Source organism: Hipposideros armiger, unplaced genomic scaffold (genome assembly GCF_001890085.2).
Source record: "Hipposideros armiger isolate ML-2016 unplaced genomic scaffold, ASM189008v1 scaffold_574, whole genome shotgun sequence".
Lineage (NCBI taxonomy): Eukaryota > Metazoa > Chordata > Mammalia > Chiroptera > Hipposideridae > Hipposideros > Hipposideros armiger.
In genome coordinates this window covers 510,889-533,505 of record NW_017731924.1, presented here as the reverse complement: position 1 = coordinate 533,505, position 22,617 = coordinate 510,889, and the positions used below count along the sequence as shown (strand labels likewise).

Here is a 22,617-nt window from a genome sequence, read left to right as displayed (position 1 = left end):
CACGCTTGTCCCGGGCCCCTCGGCCCCCAAGTGTGCACATCCCTCTGCTCCGGTTTTCAGCTCTCCTTCTGCCCGCATCCTTCCTCGGCTCCAGGGGGGCCTCCCCTCCCCTCATTCTCCAGCTGAAGGCTGAGGGCTTGGCTCCAGACAGACCTGCCATCTATAAATAGAGAGCCTGGAGGAGAGCCATCCGGGCTGCTCCGCATGTGGACTTCTCAGAAATGCAATTTTTATTGGAGAAACTCATTTCCAGAATGCAGAGGACTCAGCGAGACCATAAAACCCCTTTTATTGCTTTGGCAGGATTGCCAGGGTCACAGCAGAATCGCATTCAAGCTGCTGAAGAATCTGGCCTGTGTCTCTACCTTCAGAGAAACACATAATAATAAGACAATTTAGGTCAAACCCTCCAAAATAGAACGTTAAAGCAGTGCCGCCCCCTTCTGACTGTGCCTCCATCTCTGCCTCTGCTCCCCTCACCCCCATTTTCTCCCTCCACCCACTGGGAGCACTTATGCCCCAGGGCAGCTGGGAAAGTAGGTAAGATAACATCCCCTTCTCAGCAAGGGCTGCTGGGAGTTAAATGGCCCTTAGAAGAGTGGGGGTTTGAACCCAGGCCTGTCACATTAGCTCCAGAACTCATAGATCCTTCTTCAGCCAAGCATTTTTCTCTAAGCCAGAAAGCCACCAGGGTGGTCTTTCCCACCCTGCCCACCGGCCCTGCCCTAGCCCAAGAGGCATCCGTGAGGCTGCCTGGGTTGGAGATGTGTCTCTCCTTCAGTCCCCTTCTTGTGTGCACCCATTCGTGTGTATGACTGGGAAACACTCAACTTCGATTGTTTGGACTCTTTAATGTGGGGTCAGGTGGGCTAGCGGCGATTGGTTCTGGAGCATGACGTCAGCAGTGTCCGGAAGAGAATCGGGTAAATTCAGGTAATGCAAATAGCACTGAGGAAGTACTTTTCTTTCCGGAAACTTCTGGAAGTTTAGGCAGGGCAATGTGCATAGTGTCTAAAGGCTTGGAGTCTGAGTTTCAAACCAGACTCAGCCAATCGGTGGCTCCGTGATTTGGGGCAGATGCGTAGATGTTACTGCTTTGGTTTCCTCATCTATGAAATGCGAACACTGAAGTGTCTCCATTACAGGCATTTATAGAGAGAGTAAATGAGTTCAGACACGTAAAAGCGTCAGCCAGTACCGGGAATTAAATACTATATGACAATGGAAATAAGGATGGAAAACAAGATAGGAACTACTTCTTGTTGTAGTGTTGTTTTCTAAGGCAGGTGTCCCTTTCTAAGTTAACTTTAGTCATTCATTTGTCCACTAATTGCCATGTGGGAAGGCCTATAATAGACTTAATCCTGGGCTGCTAGGAATACAGGTGAGCAGACATGCCCCAGTCCAGTCACCATCGTGGCACAGGTGACATAATGGGTTTTGGGGACCATGCTCCCCCCCACTGTGGCTCCTCCCGTGTGGAGAAGCCCAGTGACCATCTTTCCTCAGGACAAATGTAGTAACGATTTCCACTTTATTGGGTCCTGCTAAACAGGACCTCCCTCAGTCCCCATAGGATGCTGTGAGCTGTGTGTATTATTATCATTATTTTGCAAAGAGGAAAATAATGCATGAAATAGTAGAATTAGGCTTTGAGCTTAGGAGGTTTGACTCCCAAACTTATATTGTTCACAGGAATGTAATATTGTCCCTCAGGCCTCTGAGAACAGCCTGTCCCCTTCAAAGGGAGTGGGACAGGTCAGGGTGTCAGGATGTTTGCTGCAGCACTGGCCATGGGTGTATGGTGATATAAATGATCTACAGCTATACATGTCAGCATAGATGCTTCTCAAAACAAAAGGTTTTTATGTGTCTGAATTGTTTTATAATTTGGAATCTGTCTTATCTACCTACCTATCTGTCCATCCATGCATCCACCCGTGCATCCATCTATCCATCCATCCACCCATCCATCCATCCATCCATCCATCCATCCATCCATCCATCCATCCATCCATCCAGGTAGATGCAGGGTGGGTGATTCTGTTGTCTGGGGACAGGTATCCCAGGATGGGCAGAGTTAGCAGGAGGGTTGTGGTCATGTGTTTGTCATTTCTTCATCCAGGGCGAAGCTGGTCCAGCAGGCCCCCCGGGATTACCTGGAACTGTAAGTGCCTCTGCTTCTTACCTTTTCTCCTTTGAATTTCTAAGACATTGGGACACCCCCTTCCCACAAACACACCACTTACTTATAAACATCTTTCTATCAGAGTCAGCCAATAGGACCTGTTTCTAGGTTTTTAGTCCAAAAATATGTAAGCTTCTCTAAGAATCACCTTGTGCTTTTTGATTTATCGTATCCAGCAAGCACATTACTATTTATGAGAACATTGGCTAGACACTGAGACTACACACCTACCCGTGACATTGGGGACACTGAGGTCCAGAGTCAAGAAGCAGTTTGTCCCGGGTAAGAGTACAATATGGACAGACAACCATGAGCCTGACTGCACGCTCTGCAGGTTTGAGGGCAGGCCCTGCGAGTTGGTGTTGAGTAAGAACATGGGCTTCAGAGTCAGAAAAACGTGGGTTTGAACCCCAGCTCTGCCATTCACCAGCACTGTGGTCTTAGGCATATTACTTAATTTCAAACAGACTTGGATTTCTCATCTGTTCGGATATGTATTATACCCAGCTATCTTGTGCATTTGCAGGGGCAGTTAATTAAAATAATACAAGTGCATAGCACCATTTCTGGTACATTAATAAGTACTAAATATAAAATGACTGCTACATAAATATGGGAGCATATTTGGGATTTTTTTTTTTGCCTTTTTCATCTTAATCCTTTTTCTCAGGCTTGAATATGCTGTGCTTTGCTCCGTTGTTTTTAGGGAAGTCGAGCAAGGCTCCAGGTGCTGGCCCCGACTGGGGAGTGAGGGATTGGGCAGCTGCTTGCCAAAGCAGGGCACTGCCCCAGTATGGAAGCCTGGAGATGAGGGAGCCTGGACACATGGTGTGACAAAGAGTCTCACTCTGTGGTCCTTATAGATGTTAAACCGTTTTGCTACCACTCAGCCTCCTCCCCACACACATGCCCATCAAAACAAGACTCAGCCATTCCATAGGGATGCCGGGAGAATCTCAGAAGCAAATTCAGAGTCAGAACCGGTCATCTAAACTTTGTTTAAGACTGACGACATTTAACGCTGGCAGGCACGAAGGGAAAGGAGCCCTGTCACCTGGTGGGCGGGCAAAGTGATAACGCTTATTTGGGAGGTTACTCGGCATCAATAGGTCAAAATGTGTCCACCTGTCAGCTTAGAAATCGCATTTCTGGGCATCTTCTCTAGAGTAATATTTGCATTGTGTGTATTTAAAAAAGCATGAACAAGGGTGTACAGATGCTGCGGCGCTGCTTATAATGAAAAATTACAGGCTGCCCGAATGACCATAAGCATAGACTGAGGTAAACCACAGACTATTCATACTTGGAATCCTATTTTATAAAAACAAACACACTCACACTCACACTGTGTATACAGCCTTGAAAAGATACCAATACTCAAGAAAAATTAAGTGGAAAAATCAATTTGTAAATCATCATGTGTGTGGAGGGGAGAACATATGCCCCACCGCCACCCATGTGCTGTCAGCTGCTGCTGCAGAATTCACAGGCTGCGTGAACTTCATTAAGTAGCTACCTCTGTGCCCCCCGAGTTTCTTACCCGTAAAGCAGGGCAAAAGCAGATAATCTTACCCTAAGAGTTATTGTCGAGAATGCATGCGCTAGTACGTACGCACAACCATAAGTAGCAATGTGTTTGCTGTGACTATCTCTGTAACGCCCATGCAAAGTTGTGGATTTCTATACATTCGCAATTGTGTGGAAACATATAGAAAAGGGTCCAAATATTTGCCAAACCAAAGACAGTGGTTTCTTCTGGGGGAAAGATGGGGACTGGGGACGTGGAGGGCAAGGTGTAGGAGGTTTGGTTTTTTTCCTTCCATTTCAAATTCATGTGTTTGGGACCAGAATCCATGGTGCCCTTTTGTCCACTCACTGCTTTTGTTTTTTCTTCCTCTTTTTTCTGAGCACCTGCTGTGAGTCAGGCATTGGTAAGGTTTGGACCTGATGGAAGTTACAGCCTAGTCATGGGGGGGAACTGGTCACATAGCGGCCCAGATAAGCATGTATTACAAATGATAGGAAATGCTGCCAAGAAAAAGAACAGGGCGCGTTAGGGAGAATGGCAAGGGACCCTGATTTGCATTTGCAGGTGGAGGGGAAGGCATGTGTTCAGAAGAGCCCTGGAGGGTGGGCCGTAGCTAATCAGGTCATGGGAGGAGGAAAGCAGGGTCCAGGAAGGACAATGTGGAGAAGCTTTGAGGCTGCAGAAGACGACTGGGAGGTGTTTAGTGCAGCACGGATGGTGACGGAGGCTGCGGGGTCACACGGGCCCATCCAGGGGGGTTCTGTATATGCTGAGAGAGTGCGCTTGCCTGGACTGGGCTCCTGGTGCCCAGAGGCGGAGCCTGTCATCCCGGTTTCCTTGTCACCTGCATCATAGACAGACTAAAAGGAGACGCTGATGGGGCACCCATGTCCCAGCATGGATTCTGCCCCACCACGCCCTGTGGGGAGAATGTTCCGTCACCATTTTACAGGGGAGGACAGCAGCTGACAGACGTCCGAGGTCACACAGTTTGTAGGTGGGGGTGACAGGGCTTGAGCTCAGGCCGCGTGACGCTGCTTCCCACACCTAGCCGCTGTGCTTTCCTGCCTTAGTCGGTGCTCAGGGACGTTAAGCAAATATGGGATTCTAACTATGAAAACTAATAGCCATCAAAGGAAACGCTGGGGCTGTATTTCCCTTGGTAAGTCTCTCGGAGGCAGGTTTTTGAAATGGATTCACATTTTTCTCCCTTTTGTGGTTTTCTTTCAGCCGTCCCTGTTCACCCCGCACCCGAGAGTGCCAGTAAGTAGAATGGCCGCTTGGTGCGGCCCCGTGCCCCGCAGGCTGGCTTGTGACCGCAGCCGGTGCTCTGGGGACTGAGGCTGGCCAGGGTCCTGACTCGCAGCCCATGTTGTGAGTCACTGCCAGGCACCGTCCAGACCTTGTCCTGGCAGCTGGTGGGGACCGGCACTGTAAGGCGCAGACTTCAAGGTCAGGCAGGGCCTGGAGGTCACCGCCCTGGAGCCCAAGGCAAAGGGCAGACCCCTCCTTGGGTAAATTTAATTCTTCACTACATCGCTGGTGGTTTTGAGGAGGAGAACGGAACTGTGTGAGGTGGCAGAAGATTAACGAGTGGGGTGAGGCAGTTATCGTGGATGCTGGCAGGGAAGGGGACCCGGGGAGAGGAGTGCGTTCAGGGGACCCTGTTCTAAGAGGCTTTTCAGAGGACAATGCAAGCAAACCTGCTTCGGGGTGCGGCTGATGGGAGGGCAGTTTATGGCTTCCTGTCAAGACGAAAACACGGGCAGGAAAGAAAGCTAACCTTCCTCTTTTCACGGATGGCTGTTTTGAAAAGAAGTGTTCTCAGGATCTCTATGCTCTTGGCGACGCTGAGGCCAGAAAATGTACCCTGTGTGTTTGCGTGTACGGATGGACGCGGCTCTTCTGTTATGGGGCCTTGACCAGCTGCCCCAGGACGTGCCCGCCAAGAGGCCCGAATGGAAGCCCATATCCCAGTGTTCTGAATTAAGTAGATGCAGCTTAAAAAGCTACAAAGAATCCTGTCTGGGGCGGGAAAGAACTGAGCGGAGCAGGCAGACAGAGCAAGCCGGTGGCATCCCTGCGGAAGGAACGGAGGATTTCGAGCTTCCTGGGAGGTGAAACGGGAGGAAGTGAGAAGAAGGAAAGGGCGTCACCAGGCAGCGTGGATGGCAGAAGAAACTGGGAGGTGCCTGTGGGAAAGACCGGGTTTGGGGGCCTCTGGCCACGTCCCTACACTCGGAAAAGAAGGACTCAAAGCGACACAGCACAAGAGCCGCGAGCGCGGCAGGCACAATGCAGACCATCCTGAGGATGTGCCCACTTCACAGGTGACGAAGAGGAGCGAAGCAGCTCGCAAAGGGGGTGGGAGCCAAGACAGAGTTGTCAGCCAAAGGGCCTGGCTGTCCCCACCTGCTGCTGAGAACCAAGGCGCGCCCCCAGGTGGCGGCTGCTGGCCTCACTGTGCCATCCATTGTCCCCTTTTCAGGACCACCTCCATCTACACATTGGCCCCAGCCCCTTCATCTTCTGGGTCCCCTCCCTCAGGCCCATCCTGAGCCCCTCAAGCTTGAGACAAGCCTACACGTCCAGCCTCTTCTGAAAGGAATTGCTCTATAAAAGATGTTTCCCGGGCACTTCAGTGAGGAAGGAGCATGGTAGGGTCTGCGGCCGGCTGGGCCGCCCCTTCCCATCCCCTGCTGACACCTTCCTGCAGGGTCTGAGCTTTGCAGGAACCAGGAAGCCACTCTCAGATGCAAAGCAAGGAAATTGAGTCTATGAAGAAAAAAAAGACAGATTCATTGTGGATTATTGCATGGCTGTCTCTGGGACCAGCCTCGTCGCCATGGTAACCATGCTTGTATTGATGGTTGTGAAAAGTGTTCTGTTGCCACCTGGCTGCTGTCCTCAGGTGTGTGCCTTTGGGGCCCCTGCACACAGAGAGGGGCAGGGAGATTTGGAGGGCGGCAAAGTTGGCAGCATAGTTAAGAAAGGGGATAGGAGGAGAGCTAGAAGAAAATACCTGGCTGCTGGAGGTGAGGACCTCCTAGGGATGGCTGGCGACTGACTGACCACACCTGGGGAGGCCTCCCGGCTGCCTGGTGATGGCAGCTTGTGAAGAACAGGCCTGGAGACGTCAGGAGAGGGAACCCATTCCTCAGCTGGAAAAAGGAAGGACAGGCAGCCGTGGGCTTGGGGAAATTTCAGGTGAGAACTCAAGAGGGGCTTGTAACCTGCGGGCTTGTAGGTGGTTCAGAAGTGGCCATCTCAGAGGCTCTGGGCAGCCTGACCCCACCCCCTCTGCCTGCAAAGGCATCGTCCGGGACTCCCAGCCAATGCTGGGTTTGCAGGGACCATACTGAGCCCAGAGAGGGAGCGCGGCTTGGCTGACATCGCTGATGGGGGCCATCAGAGGAGAGAGAAGCCAGTCATTCTCACGCATTCAACCGTTACTGAGTGTGCCCCGGAGGGAAGGGGCTGCCTCCTGAGTCCCAGGCCCAGGACAGACATGGCTTGAGCATCTTGCCTATGGGTCCCCAGGGTCCCTCCTCTGGCCTGGCCACTCGTGGGTCCTGAGCCCGTCTTCCTGCCACCTAGAGTCCCTTCCGCCAGTTGGCAGAAAAGGAGACTGTATGCAGCGTTCTTCTCAGTTCATCGCCTGACACGACCCCGTAAACCCTCGTGTCTTTATGGGTTATATGAGGACCAAAGAGTCACAAAGCCCCACCACGGAAAGTTTCAAGGAGGAAACCAGGCTAGACAGGAAGGTCCTGTTGTCTCTGGTGAATGGAGCCAGAGTGTGTTGTGGGGAACGAAGATTCTAGAAGGAATGAACTCGCATCTGTGGGAAACCTCCTCTGTCGGCAGCACGAAGCACTTTGCGAGAGCAATGTCGTTTAACAGGGTCACCGGTGCTCAGTCCACTCACTGGATGATGTACAGAGACAGGAACGTGGCCCAGGGCCCCGCCGACACTCCCTGGGGCATCAGCGAGTAGCCGGGGAGGATGTGTGGACAGACACACGGGGCCGTGCCTGTCCATGCCGCCCTGTCCACCAGCTGAAGGTTCACCAGCCCGCCCCAGGCTCTCCAGCTCAAATATTACAGTTGGCCTTCTAGAAGCTTCCAGGGTCTCCTCAGCATTCTTTCCTGCATTTTTCATTGATGACCTACTGCTTGCCAGGCTCTGAGCTGGCGCGGACAGGAATCAACCACACAAATACGTGTAAAAGTGCTGCTGCGACCGGTGTCAAGGAGGACACTGGTGTGCGAGTCCCCAGGAGGAGGGCTTGGCCCGGTGTGGGGTCAGTTGCCCGAAGAAGTGTTTCTTGACCTTGGATCTGAAGGACGATGAGTGTCTGAGTAGAGTCAGAAGGAAGAGCCCCCCACAAACAGAGGGAGCAGTCTTCGGGGGGGCGCGGGATGGGTCAGGAGCACATGAAGGACTTGGGGGAACAGGGTGGCCGGGTCTGTGGGGGGCGCAGCATGTCTGCTGTACTCAGTGCTTCTCCACCCGCAGGGGGAACCCGGTCCAAAAGGAGACAAGGGGGATCGTGGCACGCCCGGGGAACCGGTGAGTGGCCTGCGCTCTGCCCTCTGCCCCTCACCCTGAGCGGCTGGTCACCAGACACAGGGCAGCCAAGGTCTGAACTGCACAGCCCCCCACAGAGCCCACTGAGCTGAATGTGGTCCCCTCCTCCCTCGGCCCCAAGGTCGTGCCCCCATCCTTAGATCTCAGCTTAGACCCACCGGCCCCATTGGCTCAGAACAAGGGTGGTGACCTAGCTTATTGGTGGGTTGTTTCATTGCAGGGCTCACAGGGCCGTCCTGGAGAACTGGGGCCTCCNAGCACATGAAGGACTTGGGGGAACAGGGTGGCCGGGTCTGTGGGGGGCGCAGCATGTCTGCTGTACTCAGTGCTTCTCCACCCGCAGGGGGAACCGGGTCCGAAAGGAGACAAGGGGGATCGTGGCACGCCCGGGGAACCGGTGAGTGGCCTGCGCTCTGCCCTCTGCCCCTCACCCTGAGCGGCCGGTCACCAGACACAGGGCAGCCAAGGGCCAAGCAGCTACAGGTCTGAGCTGCACAGCCCCCCACAGAGCCCACTGAGCTGAATGTGGTCCCCTCCTTCTCCCTCGGCCCCAAGGTCGTGCCCCCATCCTTAGATCTCAGCTTTGACCCACCAGCCCCATTGGCTCAGAACAAGGGTGGTGACCTAGCTTATTGGTGGGTTGTTTCATTGCAGGGCTCACAGGGCCGTCCTGGAGAACTGGGGCCTCCCGGAGCTGCTGGACCACCGGTAAGAAAACCCTCCCCCCACCTGTTGGCCCCAGACTCAGAAATGCCCACCAGCCCCCTGTCCCGCCCTCACTCTGCTGGCTCTGCTGGCCTGGCATTTCGGGAGCGCCCACCAGGGGGCAATGCCACAGGCGCTGCCAGGTCTGTCAGCCCAGCATCCAGGAGCAGAGAGGCCCTCCTACAGGCCCCCACAGCGTGACCCCTGGACAGGCTCTGCCTCCGGCTCCGGGATGTCCTTGCTGTGTCACTAAATGTGAGACTCGGTGCAATCTGGGTAGCGGTGCTCAGGGCGCAGAACGGTTCCTGGCTCCCTAAGGCTTTTCAGATGCAGGAAACCCCTTCTCCCTCCAGGCCCCGACTGGCAGCTTTGGCTGAAATGACACCCCTGTGTATTAGCATTTGGGTTTTGTTGTTATTTTTTTCGGTTTTGGCTTCTTAGCTGGCTCTTTCTTGGGACGTGTCTGGGTTCTCTGGAGAGTTCCTGGGGCAGTGACCCGTGTGGGCTCAGGTCCCAGGGCCGCTGGCTGGCTGTGTGTGCCTGAGCCGTCCTGTCCCTGGGCTGGTGAGGACAGAGTGCCAGGCGCCAGCGGCCTGCCGGGAGGTGTGGTTTCTGTACCTGTGGAGCCTACTCCCTGTGCTTTCAGTTTGGACCACCTGACGAACATAGCATCCCCGAGATGTGCCTGCGTGGGGAGGAGGACAAATGTTGTCCATGATGTCCCACCTTTCCCTTTCATTTTCTGTGCAGGGTGCCAAGGGACAAGAAGGCGCACGTGGGGTGCCGGGAGCAGCTGGAAACCCCGTGAGTCCTGAGTCCTGTCCTGCCCGCCTCCTGGGGGCTCCGGGCTCACAGCCCTGGGCTCACTGGGGGAGGACCTGGGATGCCGTCCACGCTTGAGTGGCTGGCCAGGGCTGGGGCCTTTTGACCAGCAAAGACCAAAGATGCCTTTCAGAGACCAACCCAAGTATTTTGGGGCTTTGTCCACATGCCTCACGTTCTTCCACACACGGGACAATACACACGCGACACGCAGACACCCACTCACGGATGGTTATGCTTCCGAGAAGTATGCTCATGTGTCCAACCATCAATGTCAGCTCAAGTCCACTTCCTGCAGGAAGCGTCTGCTGATTCACCTGTCAGACCCAACACGCATGCATGCACGCACACACATGCATACACACACACACATGCACATGCACACACATGCATGCACACACATGTACACACACACACACACCTCTGTGTTTTAAGGAACCTGTGCCCTCCGGCCTCCCACCTCGGCCAGCATCCCACTCCTTTGAGGCTAGTTGGGCAGCCGCCACACTCAAACAGGGGGAGGTCCACCTTACCTGGGGAGGGAAATTTCAGGTGAGAGTAATTTCAGCTGGTCATGGGGAGCTGAGCAGAAGGCAGGTTTGGAGAGAGACTGGGGGCAGCTACTATAATCAAACCATGGGCCTTTCTGAACTTCTTCTGCCTCTGATAGGGCGCTCCTGGACCTGTAGGTCCCCCTGGTCCCAGTGGCCCCCCAGGAAGTGTGGTGAGTAATCGGAGTGGGGGTGGGGCAGGGGGCGGGGACACCGACCGTGGCTGTGGATTCACAGCACCCACCCACCAAGTTAGCTGATTTACCCGCTGAATCTCCGGGCGTAGGCATCCTTAGTTCCAGTTTACAGATGGAGAAACTGATGTCCCTACAAAGGTCACCTGGGAAGTTACTGACCTAAGGCTGCAGGTAGCTCACCAGACCTCCAGCGGTGAATGAAGGTGCTGTGACTGCACAGTCTGCGAATGTCCCTGATGTTGGACTCAGCCTCTGAGTTTGCCTTAGAAACAAAGAAACAAAGTGAGCATAAGGAAGTTGAAGGAGTCTGACTGTTGGGAAAGCTGGATTTGAGTCACAGCTCTGCCACCCAGTGGCTGCCAGGCGTCTACAGGCTGCTCCTGGAGGCCTCAGCGTTGCACCTTAGAACTGAGAGCAGGGGGCTGTGCTGGTTCACCTTTCACCTCTGCCGTGCCTAGGCCCCGCCTCCCGGTGCTGAGGCCCCGCCCCCATGCTGAGGCCCCGCCTCCCCGTGTGAGCCCTCGGTATCTGCTGATGGACAGCTTTCAGATCCCACGGAGACGTTGACTTTGACATTGACATTGTGCAGTAAAGCACCCCATGGCTTCTAGGGAAGGGCAGCAGATTCTGTGCTCCTAAATTAGATGGAGGTCAGTCTGGTGCAGCCATCGGCCCTCCAGATGAAAATTGCTGCCGCTTAGAGGACAGCACTGGGCGTTGATCCAGCCAGGACGTCTGAGCGCTTGACACGTGCTGGCTGCTTTCATCCTCACAACCCTGGGGGTGGATATTATCACGGCCCCGGTCTCACACAGGAGGACACTGAGGCATAGGGAGGCGAGGCATGTCCCCAGCGATCTCTGTAGGTGCCGTGGGGACACTGCCTGCAGTGCGTCACCTCCCAATTCAGTGTGTGCCACTCGCTGACCCCCAGGAGCCAAGCCTACTTTGCCTGAGGGTTCTGTCTGGCATTTAGTGACCACGTTGTCCAGCCACATGCCACGTGGCCAATAGCTCCAGAAGCAGCCCCGGCAGATGGAGGTGTCAGTGCCAGCCCCTCGCCTTCTGGAGCTGCTCTGGGGGTGTGTCCACGTCCTGCGTCCCACGCTGGCTCCCTGAGCCCCAGCAGGACTGAGCTCCAGGTGTACCTGTGTGTGACCTGCCACCTGCTGTCCCCTTTCTCACCTGCCTGCGGCGTGCCCTGGAACACATGCACTCAGCCTTGTCTCAGAGTCAACCTCAGTGAAGGAAGGAAGGTGGAGCAGGTCTCTGTGCCAAGCCTGTGCTCTCAGGTCCTCCGCGTCCCCCTTGGTGTCCCCTCTGGGCCAGGCCCTGCCCTCTGAGAGCTACAAGCCGGGGACAGGTGGGGGCCTGAAGGTCCGAGGCTGCATGTTAAGAGCTCTGATGTGCAGGGATGTGTGAGCAGATGAGGGAGGGCTCAGCGGCGAGGACCCTATCTACGTCAGGGATGGGAACGAGGGGGCACAGAGCTGTAGTCGTCGACTAAAATGAGCACCTGATCACCCTTCTCTGGGGCCACTGGCCATCTGCATCTTGACCATGTGAATAACCTTTCTTTCTTCAGGGCCCCCCTGGCATCAGAGGACCCCCTGGGAAAGATGGGGAGCGTGGAGAAAAGGTAAGGCACCATGCCATCTTTTAGCACACAGCATCTACTCTCAACTTCTGAGAAGCAAGGACAGAGGGACCCATGTTGCTCAGGCCTGGCTAGGACCCAGGAGTCGGGGGAGGGGGGCTCTCTGAGGAGAAGGGAGGGAGCAGGCCCTGCAACCACCTCACTTACCCCTCACAGCGAACCTGTGAATCAGATGGGTTCCCACTTGACAGATGTGGAGACTGAGGCTCTGACATTAATCGGTTTGCCCTCAATCTCATAGTTCAGGAGCCACAGAGCTCAGTATGTCTGACTTCAAATTCCGTTTTTTCTTAGTTCAGTGCACCAGTGTAACCATTCCACACCTTGAGTGCATGGTTAGGACTTCCCGAGAAAGCCTTATTTATTAGGAAGAAGAGAGACACGGTGTCCCCCAGAACCCCAGCACCTCAGGGGCAGAGGAGGAGAACCCACAGCCTTTTGATAGCCCACCTCGCACTTAAAGAAGTGTCTCTGATGTCTACTGGTGAGGGACTGCGACTGTACTGGCATTTGGCAGGCCAGACCAGGGAGTCTGCTAAAATCTCACAGTCACAGGACAGCCCCCAAACACAGATTAACCATCCTGGATGTCAGCAGTTCCAAGGTGGAGAAACCTCGCTCTCAGGCACCCTCCATGCACCTGAATTTTCTCGTGTGTCAAATGGGGACGGTAATATGTTGATTGCACGTGTGAGGGTTAACTGAAGAACTGACAGGTCAGAGGGCTCAGCAGAGAGCAGGTGATGTGAGTGATGGAGGTCGGCTACCCCGATCTCCCCACATGGACAGGTGTCCCAGCGAGCTCCCCAATTCCTGACGGATCTTCCTCAGAGGCCCCTCCTCCAGCACACAGATGTCTGAACTTCTCAGTACAAATTCCTTCAAGTCCACTTTCCCTGGAACCTTTTAAAGGCGTGATCATTTTATCTTTTCTGTTTTGGCAAAATGCAACAAGAATAGATGTAAACATTTGCATTCTGGTGGGAACGCTCAATTTTAAAATACTTAGAGAAGAAAATGATTAATTACTGAGAAAAATGATCAACCAACCTGCAGGAAATATCTTGGCATTTTGGAATGTTAGTTGATTATCATCTCAGTTAAAACCTTTATTTATTTGTGCATTTATTTGAAAAAAGGTAATACCGTCATAGACTACAGTAATGAGAGTAGAGCACGCAGATTAAGCAAGGGCAGAAAACCCTGCCCATCTGCTCTGCCTTGATTATACCACGTGGGTCTGAAGGATTGGGTTCGATCTGGACTTATTATAAGTCGGGCACTGACAACGTAGAAGGGTGACTGAGATTTGGAAAGGTTTTTTGAGGACTGGTTGAGCAGAAGAGAAACATCAGTGAGCTGTTTGCACATCAAGCCTCTAGGGGGAGCGAGACACCTCTCCTTGGCTGCGCAGAAACCCAGGCTGAAGTCCAGGGCTAGGGCTGCATCTGGAAGGGGACCTGAGTGCCTTGTGAAGTGGCACAAATCCCTGCCACCAGGGCAGGCTCTTTCTCACTCTCCCTGTGTCCAGGGGCTGTCCCGGGGCTTGGGGAAGTGGATCCTGCCCTAGGCCAGGGACACCCCACAGGGCTTGTGGCTTTGTGCACGAGGGGTGAACACTTGTCTGGAACTAGCACCACGGCCAGCTCCCTTGTCAGATCCTGGCATGCGTGTGCACATCCTTTCTCTCTCTCTCTCTCTCTCTCTCTCTCTCTCTCTCTCTCTCTCTCTCTCCCTCCCCCCTCCCTCCCTCTGCCCCTCTCTCTGCCTCCACCTCCCCCCTACTTTGGAGTCTGGAGCTGTGTTTGTATTACTAACACAGAGGGATTACATTTTGTCTGCAGATTCCCCCAAGTTTGAGTGTCAGATGTCTGGAAGATTTCAGACAGGGCTGTCTTGGCTGAGTGGAAAGAAACACTGTGTGATAGGGCTGCCCAACGAAGGAGTGAAACCCTTGAGCAGTGGTGAGCTCTCTGCTCTCGAAGGAGTTCAAGCAGAAATGGAGGGCTGCCCATAAGAGGTGCACCTGACGGTTTCCTGTGCTGGGTGGGGGGTTGGAGTAGAAAACCTTTCCATTCCCATGCTCCATGTCTTATTAGTTTGCTAAGGCTGCTCTTGCAGAAGGTCACAAGCCGGGCCCTTTAAACACCAGAAATGTACTGTCTCAGCGTGGTCACCATGTCTGGAAGTTCTAAATCAAAGCGTCAGCAGGGCTGGCTCCTCCGCGGGCTCGGAAGACCTCTTCCTCGCCTCTTTCCTTGGCTCATTGGTACCTGGCTTCTCCCTGCGCCTTCGTACTCTCTTCTCTCTACACGTGCCTATTCCACATTTCCCCTGCCTATGAGGCCACCAGTTCATATTGGATCAGGGGCCACTCTGTTCTAGTCTGACCTCAACCTAACCTAGCTAATTACATCTGCAAAGGCCCTTTCTAAGTTGAGGTACTGGGGGTTAGGACTTCCGCATGTGAATTTGAGGGGGACAGTCCAACCTGTTACATGCATTACAGAGTCCATCTTTCTATGCTCTCAGAAGGGATGGGTTTTTTGAAACAGGACATTACCAGGAAGCCCTGCAGCCCCCTTCAGGCTGGTCCACCATTGAAGAGCTGACCCTCTGCGTGTCCGTGATCCTGTAAACCATCCCCTTCTCTTTCCAGGGAGCAGCCGGCGAAGGAGGGAGCCCAGGGCCGGCGGGCCCCAGAGGGGATCCTGGGGCTCCCGGGCTGCCTGGAACAGGGAAAGACGGAGAACCGGTACGTGTCAGGGCCGTGGATTTCTGTGCCTGTGACAACCAGGCTAGACCAAGAAAAGAAAAAGGAAATGGGAAAAGCACTCACTAGCCAAACTTTGCAGAAACTGAGTCAGAGCCGGTGAAACCAGGCTGCTGGGAGAGGGTGTGGTGTGGGGAGACAGCGACACTCCCAGACAGCGGCCTGGTACCACGTCCTGTGTGCAGTGCTTGCCATGCCAGGCCCTGGGCCAGGTGCTGCGGTCACAGAGCTGGATTGGAGCCTGTGACGTTGAGACGCTCCTGATGTAACCAGAGCTTGGGCCAGTCATAGGTGTGCACTTGGAGAAGGGGCTGCTTGGTCCATGTGTAAAGTCTGGGAAAACCTCACAGCGGAAGCGGCATTCGTGAAACCCTACAGCCTGAATTGGAAGACTGTCCCCACTGGGCCCCATGGTAGCCTGGTAAACAGGGAAGATCAGGCTTCGGAATCGAATGAGGCCTCCTTGGAAACATGGCCTCGCCCTTACTGTGGGAGCCTGTGAAATAAGGATCATAAGCGGGGAAGCAACGTGAGAGAGCCTGAGGGATTGGCTCAAGGTCACGCCGAGGCAGTCAGAGGCAAAGCCAGGATTTACACCCAAGGGCCTGTGGCTCCAACACAGGTTGTTTTCTTTGTGCACCAAGGTCACGGGCAGAGTCCTGTACACCTGGGCCCCTCCCCCAACAGCATAGGGCACACACCGCTGGCGTGTGGAGGACTGGTGAGTGCTCACTCCTGGTTCCGTAATCATCCTTTATCCTTTACTTCCCCAGGGACTCCGTGGACCACCTGGCTTACCTGGACCTTTCGGAACCAAGGTATGCATTTATCCAAGCAAACTGTGAATGCCATGGGTTGCACTTAGAAGGAGACCTTGGAGATTTTTATTGTAAGCATTTCTGGACACCTAAGTCCAGTCCACTTCCCTGTTCTCCAGTTCATCACATCCCTCTGGATTAAAGGCTCTGTGTCTCTGAACCGTGGTACTGAAGCCACGCAGGTGGAGCTTTATAAGTATTTGCTGATTGAATGAAGTTACAAAAGACACTTGCAACCAGCAGAGCAAGAGATCGAAGCAGCCTCGTACTATTAGTCTAACTCTGGTGAGATATGAGCCCTGGATTTCAGACGCTTAACATACTGAGCAGGTGGCAGCTGCACTGAGGAATGGAGAGGGGGCCGAGGCCCTGGGGTGAGGCGTGCAGAGAGCCTGGACCTGGGGTCCAGTTGACCAGCCAGGTACAACTCCAGGGGCCACAGGGCAAGTCACTTTGCCCCTCTGGCCAAATGTTTCCTCCTGGTTAAAACGTGAGATGTGTAAACAGAGGACCCATTCCACTTGTAAGTTAGAATGTGGTCTGTAAATACAGATTTCCATAGTCAGTTTGGATTGGGGAGGTAAGTTGGAATTCAGAGAGGTCTTTAGCTGGAGAATGGGGGTGTCAAGGGGGGACAGGAGGAAGATAGAGGAAGGGAGAGATGGACAGAGAAGCTAGCGAGGGGGCCTGCTGTGTGCCTGGCCCTGCTGCTGTCGTGGTGCTGACTTGAAAGCCCCTGGGGGCATTGAGGACGGGAGCTACGTAAAGACTTTCACTGGCACCCTCTCAGCCCACCTTAGGAAGACTCTTAAAGATGCCTTTTTTCTCCGGTGCCTAGCAACATTAACAGGCTTAGCATTTCATACAGGACTGAGTTAGGATCCCAGCTCAGCTACCTACCAGACAGATAACTTAAAGGCAAGTGGCGGTTCTTGCTGAGACCCTGTTCCTTTTGTGTATAGAGTAAACCCCCAGAGTGCTGATGTAGACAGAAAAGATCTTATGGCACATAGTCGTTGCTCAATAAATGTCATTTTCCTGCCACCCCACACTTCCTCACATATTTATTCCTGGACACTTGAACTGGCCCACAATGTTTGCAGGCAAAACGGGCTCCTGTGCCCCTTTTTTCTTTATCCTGAGCCTTTTTGTTTATGCTGGCAGAGCATTAAGGTCTTTTGCTCTTGTCTTGGGGCCATTTTCTAACATTCCAGTCCATTAAGCTGTGAAGTGTGGTTGCGTGGGGGAAATGTTAGCAAGCATCACAATGGGCCATAAACATACAGATGGAGCCAGGCCAGGTGACCCTGCAGAAGAGAACGATCAGTGAGCAACTCAGGTTTCAGGCTGGGCTGGGAGAGATCTTTCTATCACATTCCCTCCTCTGTGGAAAGTTGATTTTGGTCAGAGGCAGAATTTAGTACCCGACAAAATGAGTGACGATGGAGTCATTCAGTCTGGCATTCAGGAAATTGCTCTTAAATGCTGCCACTGGTGCCAGCACCTACAGTGGGCACTGTGGGTGCAAAAGTGTATGGAGAGTGTACCCAAGGTGGGGTCTGACTCATTTTAGCTGCTTGGCAAATATTTGTTGGATTGATGGATAAATGGATGAATGGATAGTTTCTACTTTTAGGACACTTACATCGAGGTCACAGGGTCAGACAGACCAAACGAGAGGGCAGTGTATTAGGATTCATGAAGATAGGTGCAAATGGCAGGAAGAGGACAGAGAGGAGGGCAGGCAGAGGTTTATGGAAATGGAATAATTGGGCTAAGTCATAATTGACGGCAGGTGTTTGGACGCTTACCATGGGTGGGAAAGCATCGCCGCCGGGGGAAAATCGTGCAGGAAGCGGGTATAAAAACTCGCCTGGGAGGATGCAAACCCGGCTGCTGGTATAGTTCAGCCTGCAGGAGTCAGGGTTCCCTAATGTGCATGAAACAGCCTTGGGGGGAAGAGAAGAGCCCAGCAAAAACAGGGTTATCATAAGAAATGTACATCAAATCTTTTAAAGGGAACCCGAGGTGCAAAAGGATATGCATTTCTCTGACATCTGTGTGTGTGTTTATTTTCTGTCTTCTAATCCTGCTGATAAAACGATGCTAGTATACCTGTACTACTCAATGTTGTATATAGTCTCTTACCTTTTGCATGAGTCTTTATCAGATACGCGGGAATTTGGTAGGATGCTCTCTTTTTCTGACTGATGAGGGTCCTAAGGTGCAGAGAGGTATAGGATGCACCCAAGGTCACAGGCCAGGCTGACATTGTCCTAAGACTGGACCGAGAGCCACCGGGCTGTCCATTTGAAATCTTCCTACTTGATCCTCTCACAGTTGCTACATGCAGGTGACGATACAACACGGATCGTAGTTCTTCTTAGTGCATTACACTTTCCTCCATATTTGCCTGATTTCTTGCCTTCCTCCCTTCCCCACCTTCCCCGCGTATAACAAATTAGATATTCTACCAGTGCCAGAATCAGTCAGGCCATATTACCCTAAAGAAACAGAAGGCTCCATCTGGGGCTTTAACGAGCGTTTCAGGTGGGGACCATTGACAGAGGCCAGGTGGGGCAGAGGCCTGCCGTGGCTCTCGGGAAGCATGGGCCTTGGGGGGCAAACTGATTATTAATGGGATTTTTGTAATGCTTAAAAACAAAAAATGTACCAAAGCAATGTCAGCGTCAGGCTCTACCTGAAGTCGGTTTGCTGCATGTTATCTCATTGGCCTTCCATAACAAGGCTCCTTCCAGGTGTCATACGAGTGAACTCATCCAGAGATAGTAAGTGGCTTAAACAAGGTCACCTGCCATTTCAGCGTTAGGCTCGGCTGCAGTTCAGCTGCTCTAACATAAGGACGCCATCTCTCCCACGAAAGTGTTGGGGCCAGGTGCGTTTTGGGTTGAATTTCTTATGGAATTTAGAAAGGTAGTGACTTGCAAACTGTATATATGTAACATTTACTCTGGCGTGTGGGGCCGTATTCCTAACCAAACTCATTAATATTGATGCAGCGGAAATGGGTCGCTACCCATAGAAAACCAGGATAACTGAAGACTCTAAATAGCCTGGCTCAGTACAAGCCAGGTCTTGCTGCCCACGAGTTACGGTCAGCACTTGTCTTCAGAGGTTGATTTTGAAATTGTGGAAGAGAAGGTCTGACTCTGTCTGAGCTTCCTGTTATCAGAAATGACAAGCAGAACGTCTTCCCTTTTTCCCTTTTCTTCTCCTTTTCCTCTGCCCATCAAAGTCCAGAAGGATAGGTTCATAAGAACAGCAGCTAATGTGCGTGGGGGTTGAGAGCCGAGCCAGGCACTCCATATGTGTCATCTCGTCTAGCGAGCATGACAGCTGCTGATGCTGCGGTTCCTTCTATTACCTCCCGTTTGTAAATAGAGAAGCCAAAGCTTGGGGAACTTGTCACGTCCTTAAGTCAACAATTAATCAGTGCTGAAGCCCGAACGTAGAGCCACACTCTATTAACCGCTGTGCCGGAAGGCGGAGATTATGTCTCAGTCATCGACGCCCCTCCCAATCCCTGGAAAACTGGCCCACAAAAATATAGCTACCTGGCAAATTACTGGTAAATTGATGAATTAATTTACTGGTGATTTGGTGATCCATTTACTGAGTTGAAATGTGGGTACAGGGTCAAATCTAGGATGTGTTCAGGAAGTGGGGGAGCATGAGGAGTTCTGGAGAAAGCACAGTAAAATTTGGAGCTGTGGTCACATGGGGGTTGCATTGTTACAGTCGCATTTGGAGCCATGGTCAAGGTTGGGGCATGGTCATCCCTGCGAGGTGTGTGATCACAGTGGGTGGCTGTGGTCCATGGGCGTTGGGCTGGGGAGGGCAGTGATGGGCTGATGGCTGCTTAGGTGAGCTGTAGAGGGCACGCCGAGTCCTGGTGGGGGCGAGTGTGGTCGGGACGGTGAGAAAAGCATGATTCCTTTTGAACCCTGGCCCTCTCCTTCCCGGAACTGACCTCCCGATCTTATGTTTTCTCTTTCTAGGGGGACCGAGGCCTACCTGGGATCCCTGGCTCTCCTGGCAACCGTGGGGACCCGGGCATCGGGCTTGCTGGCCCCCCTGTGAGTCCTTATTCACCCAGCACCCCCTAGCTCTGGGGCCGCACAGCCAGTCTGCTGGTCCCCAAGTGCACCTGGGCCTGCTGCAGGACACCCCTCTCCCAGCTCACCTGGGAAGGGGCACTGGTCCTCAGGCCTGTCCGCTGCGGCTGACACTGTTACCAAACTGGGTGTGTTGTTTATGAGGAGCAGGCTTTGGGGGAGACCGAGAGGTGCCTGCTTCAAGGAGGCCAAACTTTGCGAAAACTGAGTTTTAGCCAGTGAAACTGAGTTGGTCGCGGACGTGGAGTGAATTTCTTAAAAGAAATCCCCAGCTATAGTTTTCGATGAATAAAACCCTTCGCTTTATTACATCAACTTGATCTTTGGCCTTAGGCTGTCTTTTTCAGTCCTTCGGGAACTGGAAGGATCATTATGGCCAGCGATGCAGTGAAGAAACATGGCCGCTCAGACTTTCTTGTTTCTGAAACCCTCCCTTCAGTGGGGCCGGGTCTGTGGGAGCGAACATGCTGAGTCGTGCGGGGATGACCCCTTAGCATAGGAAGCTGACGCGCTGTGGGGCTGTAACCTGCGTGTGGTCCCTTCCGTCACTCACCAGGTCTCCTCTCCACGTCCCAGGCTGCTCCCTAAGGATTCCCCATATCAAGCCCTTACTCAGAAAGCCAGGTGACAGAGGTGGACACAGGTCACCCCACCGCCCACATCAGGGCCAGCGAATGTCACCCATGATATATGTTCCTGCCTAAGTGATTCCACTTGAAAAGTAATTGGCAGATTGCAGCCAAAAGGCTGTAAATCAACTGTGCAGTGTCTTCCCTCCACTTTGGCTTATTAAAAGCTTCCGTGGTGATGAAACCTTATCGGATTGTCATAAATCCTGTCTTTGGCCACTAGCCTAGGCTCCTAATGGAGTCGGAATGGAGGCCTGGGGCTGTGCTGAGAGCTGGTGTGTGGAGGAGGTGAAGAAGGGGTGCCTGTCTCTGGGTGCAGCCGCCCCCTTATCAGAACACTGCCCCTTGCTGAGTGGTCTGTATTTGGTCCTCCCCTGCTGCCTCCTTCCGTCCTGTGAAAGTGGGCTTACCACTGTGAGGACTGGGGTCCTGCAGAGGCATCTCCTGAGGGCAGGATTCAAGAGCAAGGAGCTTATTGGGGAAATGACCTCAGAAATCACTGCTTAGGGCGTGGCGATGTGAGGGAAAGGAGCAGAGCCAAGGGACCTGTGTTACTGAGCTGGTGGCACGGTGGCCCCTGGGGCTTGCCCCCACTGGCGGCCCCCCAGGAGGCGACCGGGTGCAGCTGAGAGTTCTCTGAAAGGGGCGGCACAGTGGGGTGTGCGTGCCAGCTCCTGTTGTCACTGGTTAAAGGCTGCTCCCTGGGGAGCTGACTCCCAGGAACTCTGAGCCTGCCGTGCACTTGGGCCAAGAGTCCTCCTGGGGCTGCGGAGGCCCTGGGGCGGCGTCTGCAGTAGGGAGATGCCAGGGTGCCCTGTGTACAGGAGACAGAGCGAGGGCCCCTGAGGGCGCCTGCTACATCACTGTCTTCCAGGGACACAGCCTGAGGGTCAGAAGGGGAAGGGACTTGGCCGATGTCACATAGCTGTTCCGCATCCTCCAAAGCCAGTTCTCTTCCCCACATCGCCTCCCCGTGAGGCTTCAGCGGGAGGAGCAGGATTTCCCATTTCCCCAAGTTCCCGCATTCAGGATGGGCCCGGTCATAAGTTATTCCTCCTGTGGGTCCTTGCTCCCGTGGCTTTCTGCCCCGAGGCCTGTGGCATTGGTGGACGGGAAAGGAAGCCCGGGCAGGGAGCTCGGGGCTCTCTGCCAGCCTCTCATCATCACCGGCAGGAGGAAGGATGGGAGGCAGCGGTTTGGAGTTTGGGCCTCTAGCTTCGAGACGTGAGCAGAAAAGCCCTTTAATCTTCAGGTTGCCTCTGATCTGCCTTTGGCAAGTCTGAAACGCTTCACAGGGGTCCCGCAGGCCTGAGTGCAGACAAAGCACTAATGGGTCCCCCTGAGCCCAGGAGCTTGAGGTCTGAGGTCTGCATGGTCAGGATGCCCTTGGACAGCTGTGTCCCCTAAGATTCGGGCCTTCCACCTCTGAGCGTTAGTTTCCTCACGGACCAAGTGCCAGCACGTCTTCCTACCTCGCTCCTGGATTTCCGCCCTGGTCTCCTGGCCTGGCCTCTGGAATCTGTTCTCTCCCCTCCAGTACCTTCTCCACACCAACCAGAGCCTGGTCAGTCACCGGGGAGGGCTCTGGAGAGACCCTGCAGGCCCATTCCCTGGACCCAGCTGCCCAGGCATCGCGGAGAGGGCCCCTGCTCTCCCTGCGGACAGCCTGACTGTGCAGGCTCCCTTTCCCTCAGTGAAGCCCACCATCTCCCGACCCCTTTGCACCTGGGCGTCCCCTGGGCAGAGGCTGCCCACTCCCTTGGCTGTGCCAGCAGCTCTGAGCATCTCCCTCCTGACCCACCGAGTCCCCCTTAGCTTTTACAGGCTGTTTTCCTCACGCCTCAATCTCTCAGCATAGGGGGGCTCCATGCCCCACTGCCACCTGCCTTCAGGCCGAGCACAGAGCCTGGCACATACTCCCATTCCGATAAAAGACTATGGAGAATTAAATTCACCATGTTGTCAGGTACATGTCTGTGGGGGAGGAGAGAGGGGGTGGGCCTTCAAAGGAGGGAACTGGGG

The 22,617-nt window shown here is 53.7% G+C and overlaps 1 protein-coding gene across 1 annotated transcript in view; it reads left to right on the top strand.

Moving 5' to 3' along the window:
- COL22A1 (collagen type XXII alpha 1 chain) overlaps positions 1-22,617 on the top strand; it is a 200,887-nt gene that overhangs the window by 107,774 nt on the left and 70,496 nt on the right. Inside the window, exons 31-40 of the mRNA XM_019624053.1 lie at positions 2,126-2,167; positions 4,947-4,979; positions 8,236-8,289; positions 8,962-9,015; positions 9,763-9,816; positions 10,505-10,558; positions 12,168-12,221; positions 14,899-14,994; positions 15,786-15,830; positions 19,850-19,927. Of these exons, the coding sequence (XP_019479598.1) occupies positions 2,126-2,167; positions 4,947-4,979; positions 8,236-8,289; positions 8,962-9,015; positions 9,763-9,816; positions 10,505-10,558; positions 12,168-12,221; positions 14,899-14,994; positions 15,786-15,830; positions 19,850-19,927 (564 nt within the window). The remainder of the gene's footprint in view (positions 1-2,125; positions 2,168-4,946; positions 4,980-8,235; positions 8,290-8,961; positions 9,016-9,762; positions 9,817-10,504; positions 10,559-12,167; positions 12,222-14,898; positions 14,995-15,785; positions 15,831-19,849; positions 19,928-22,617) is intronic.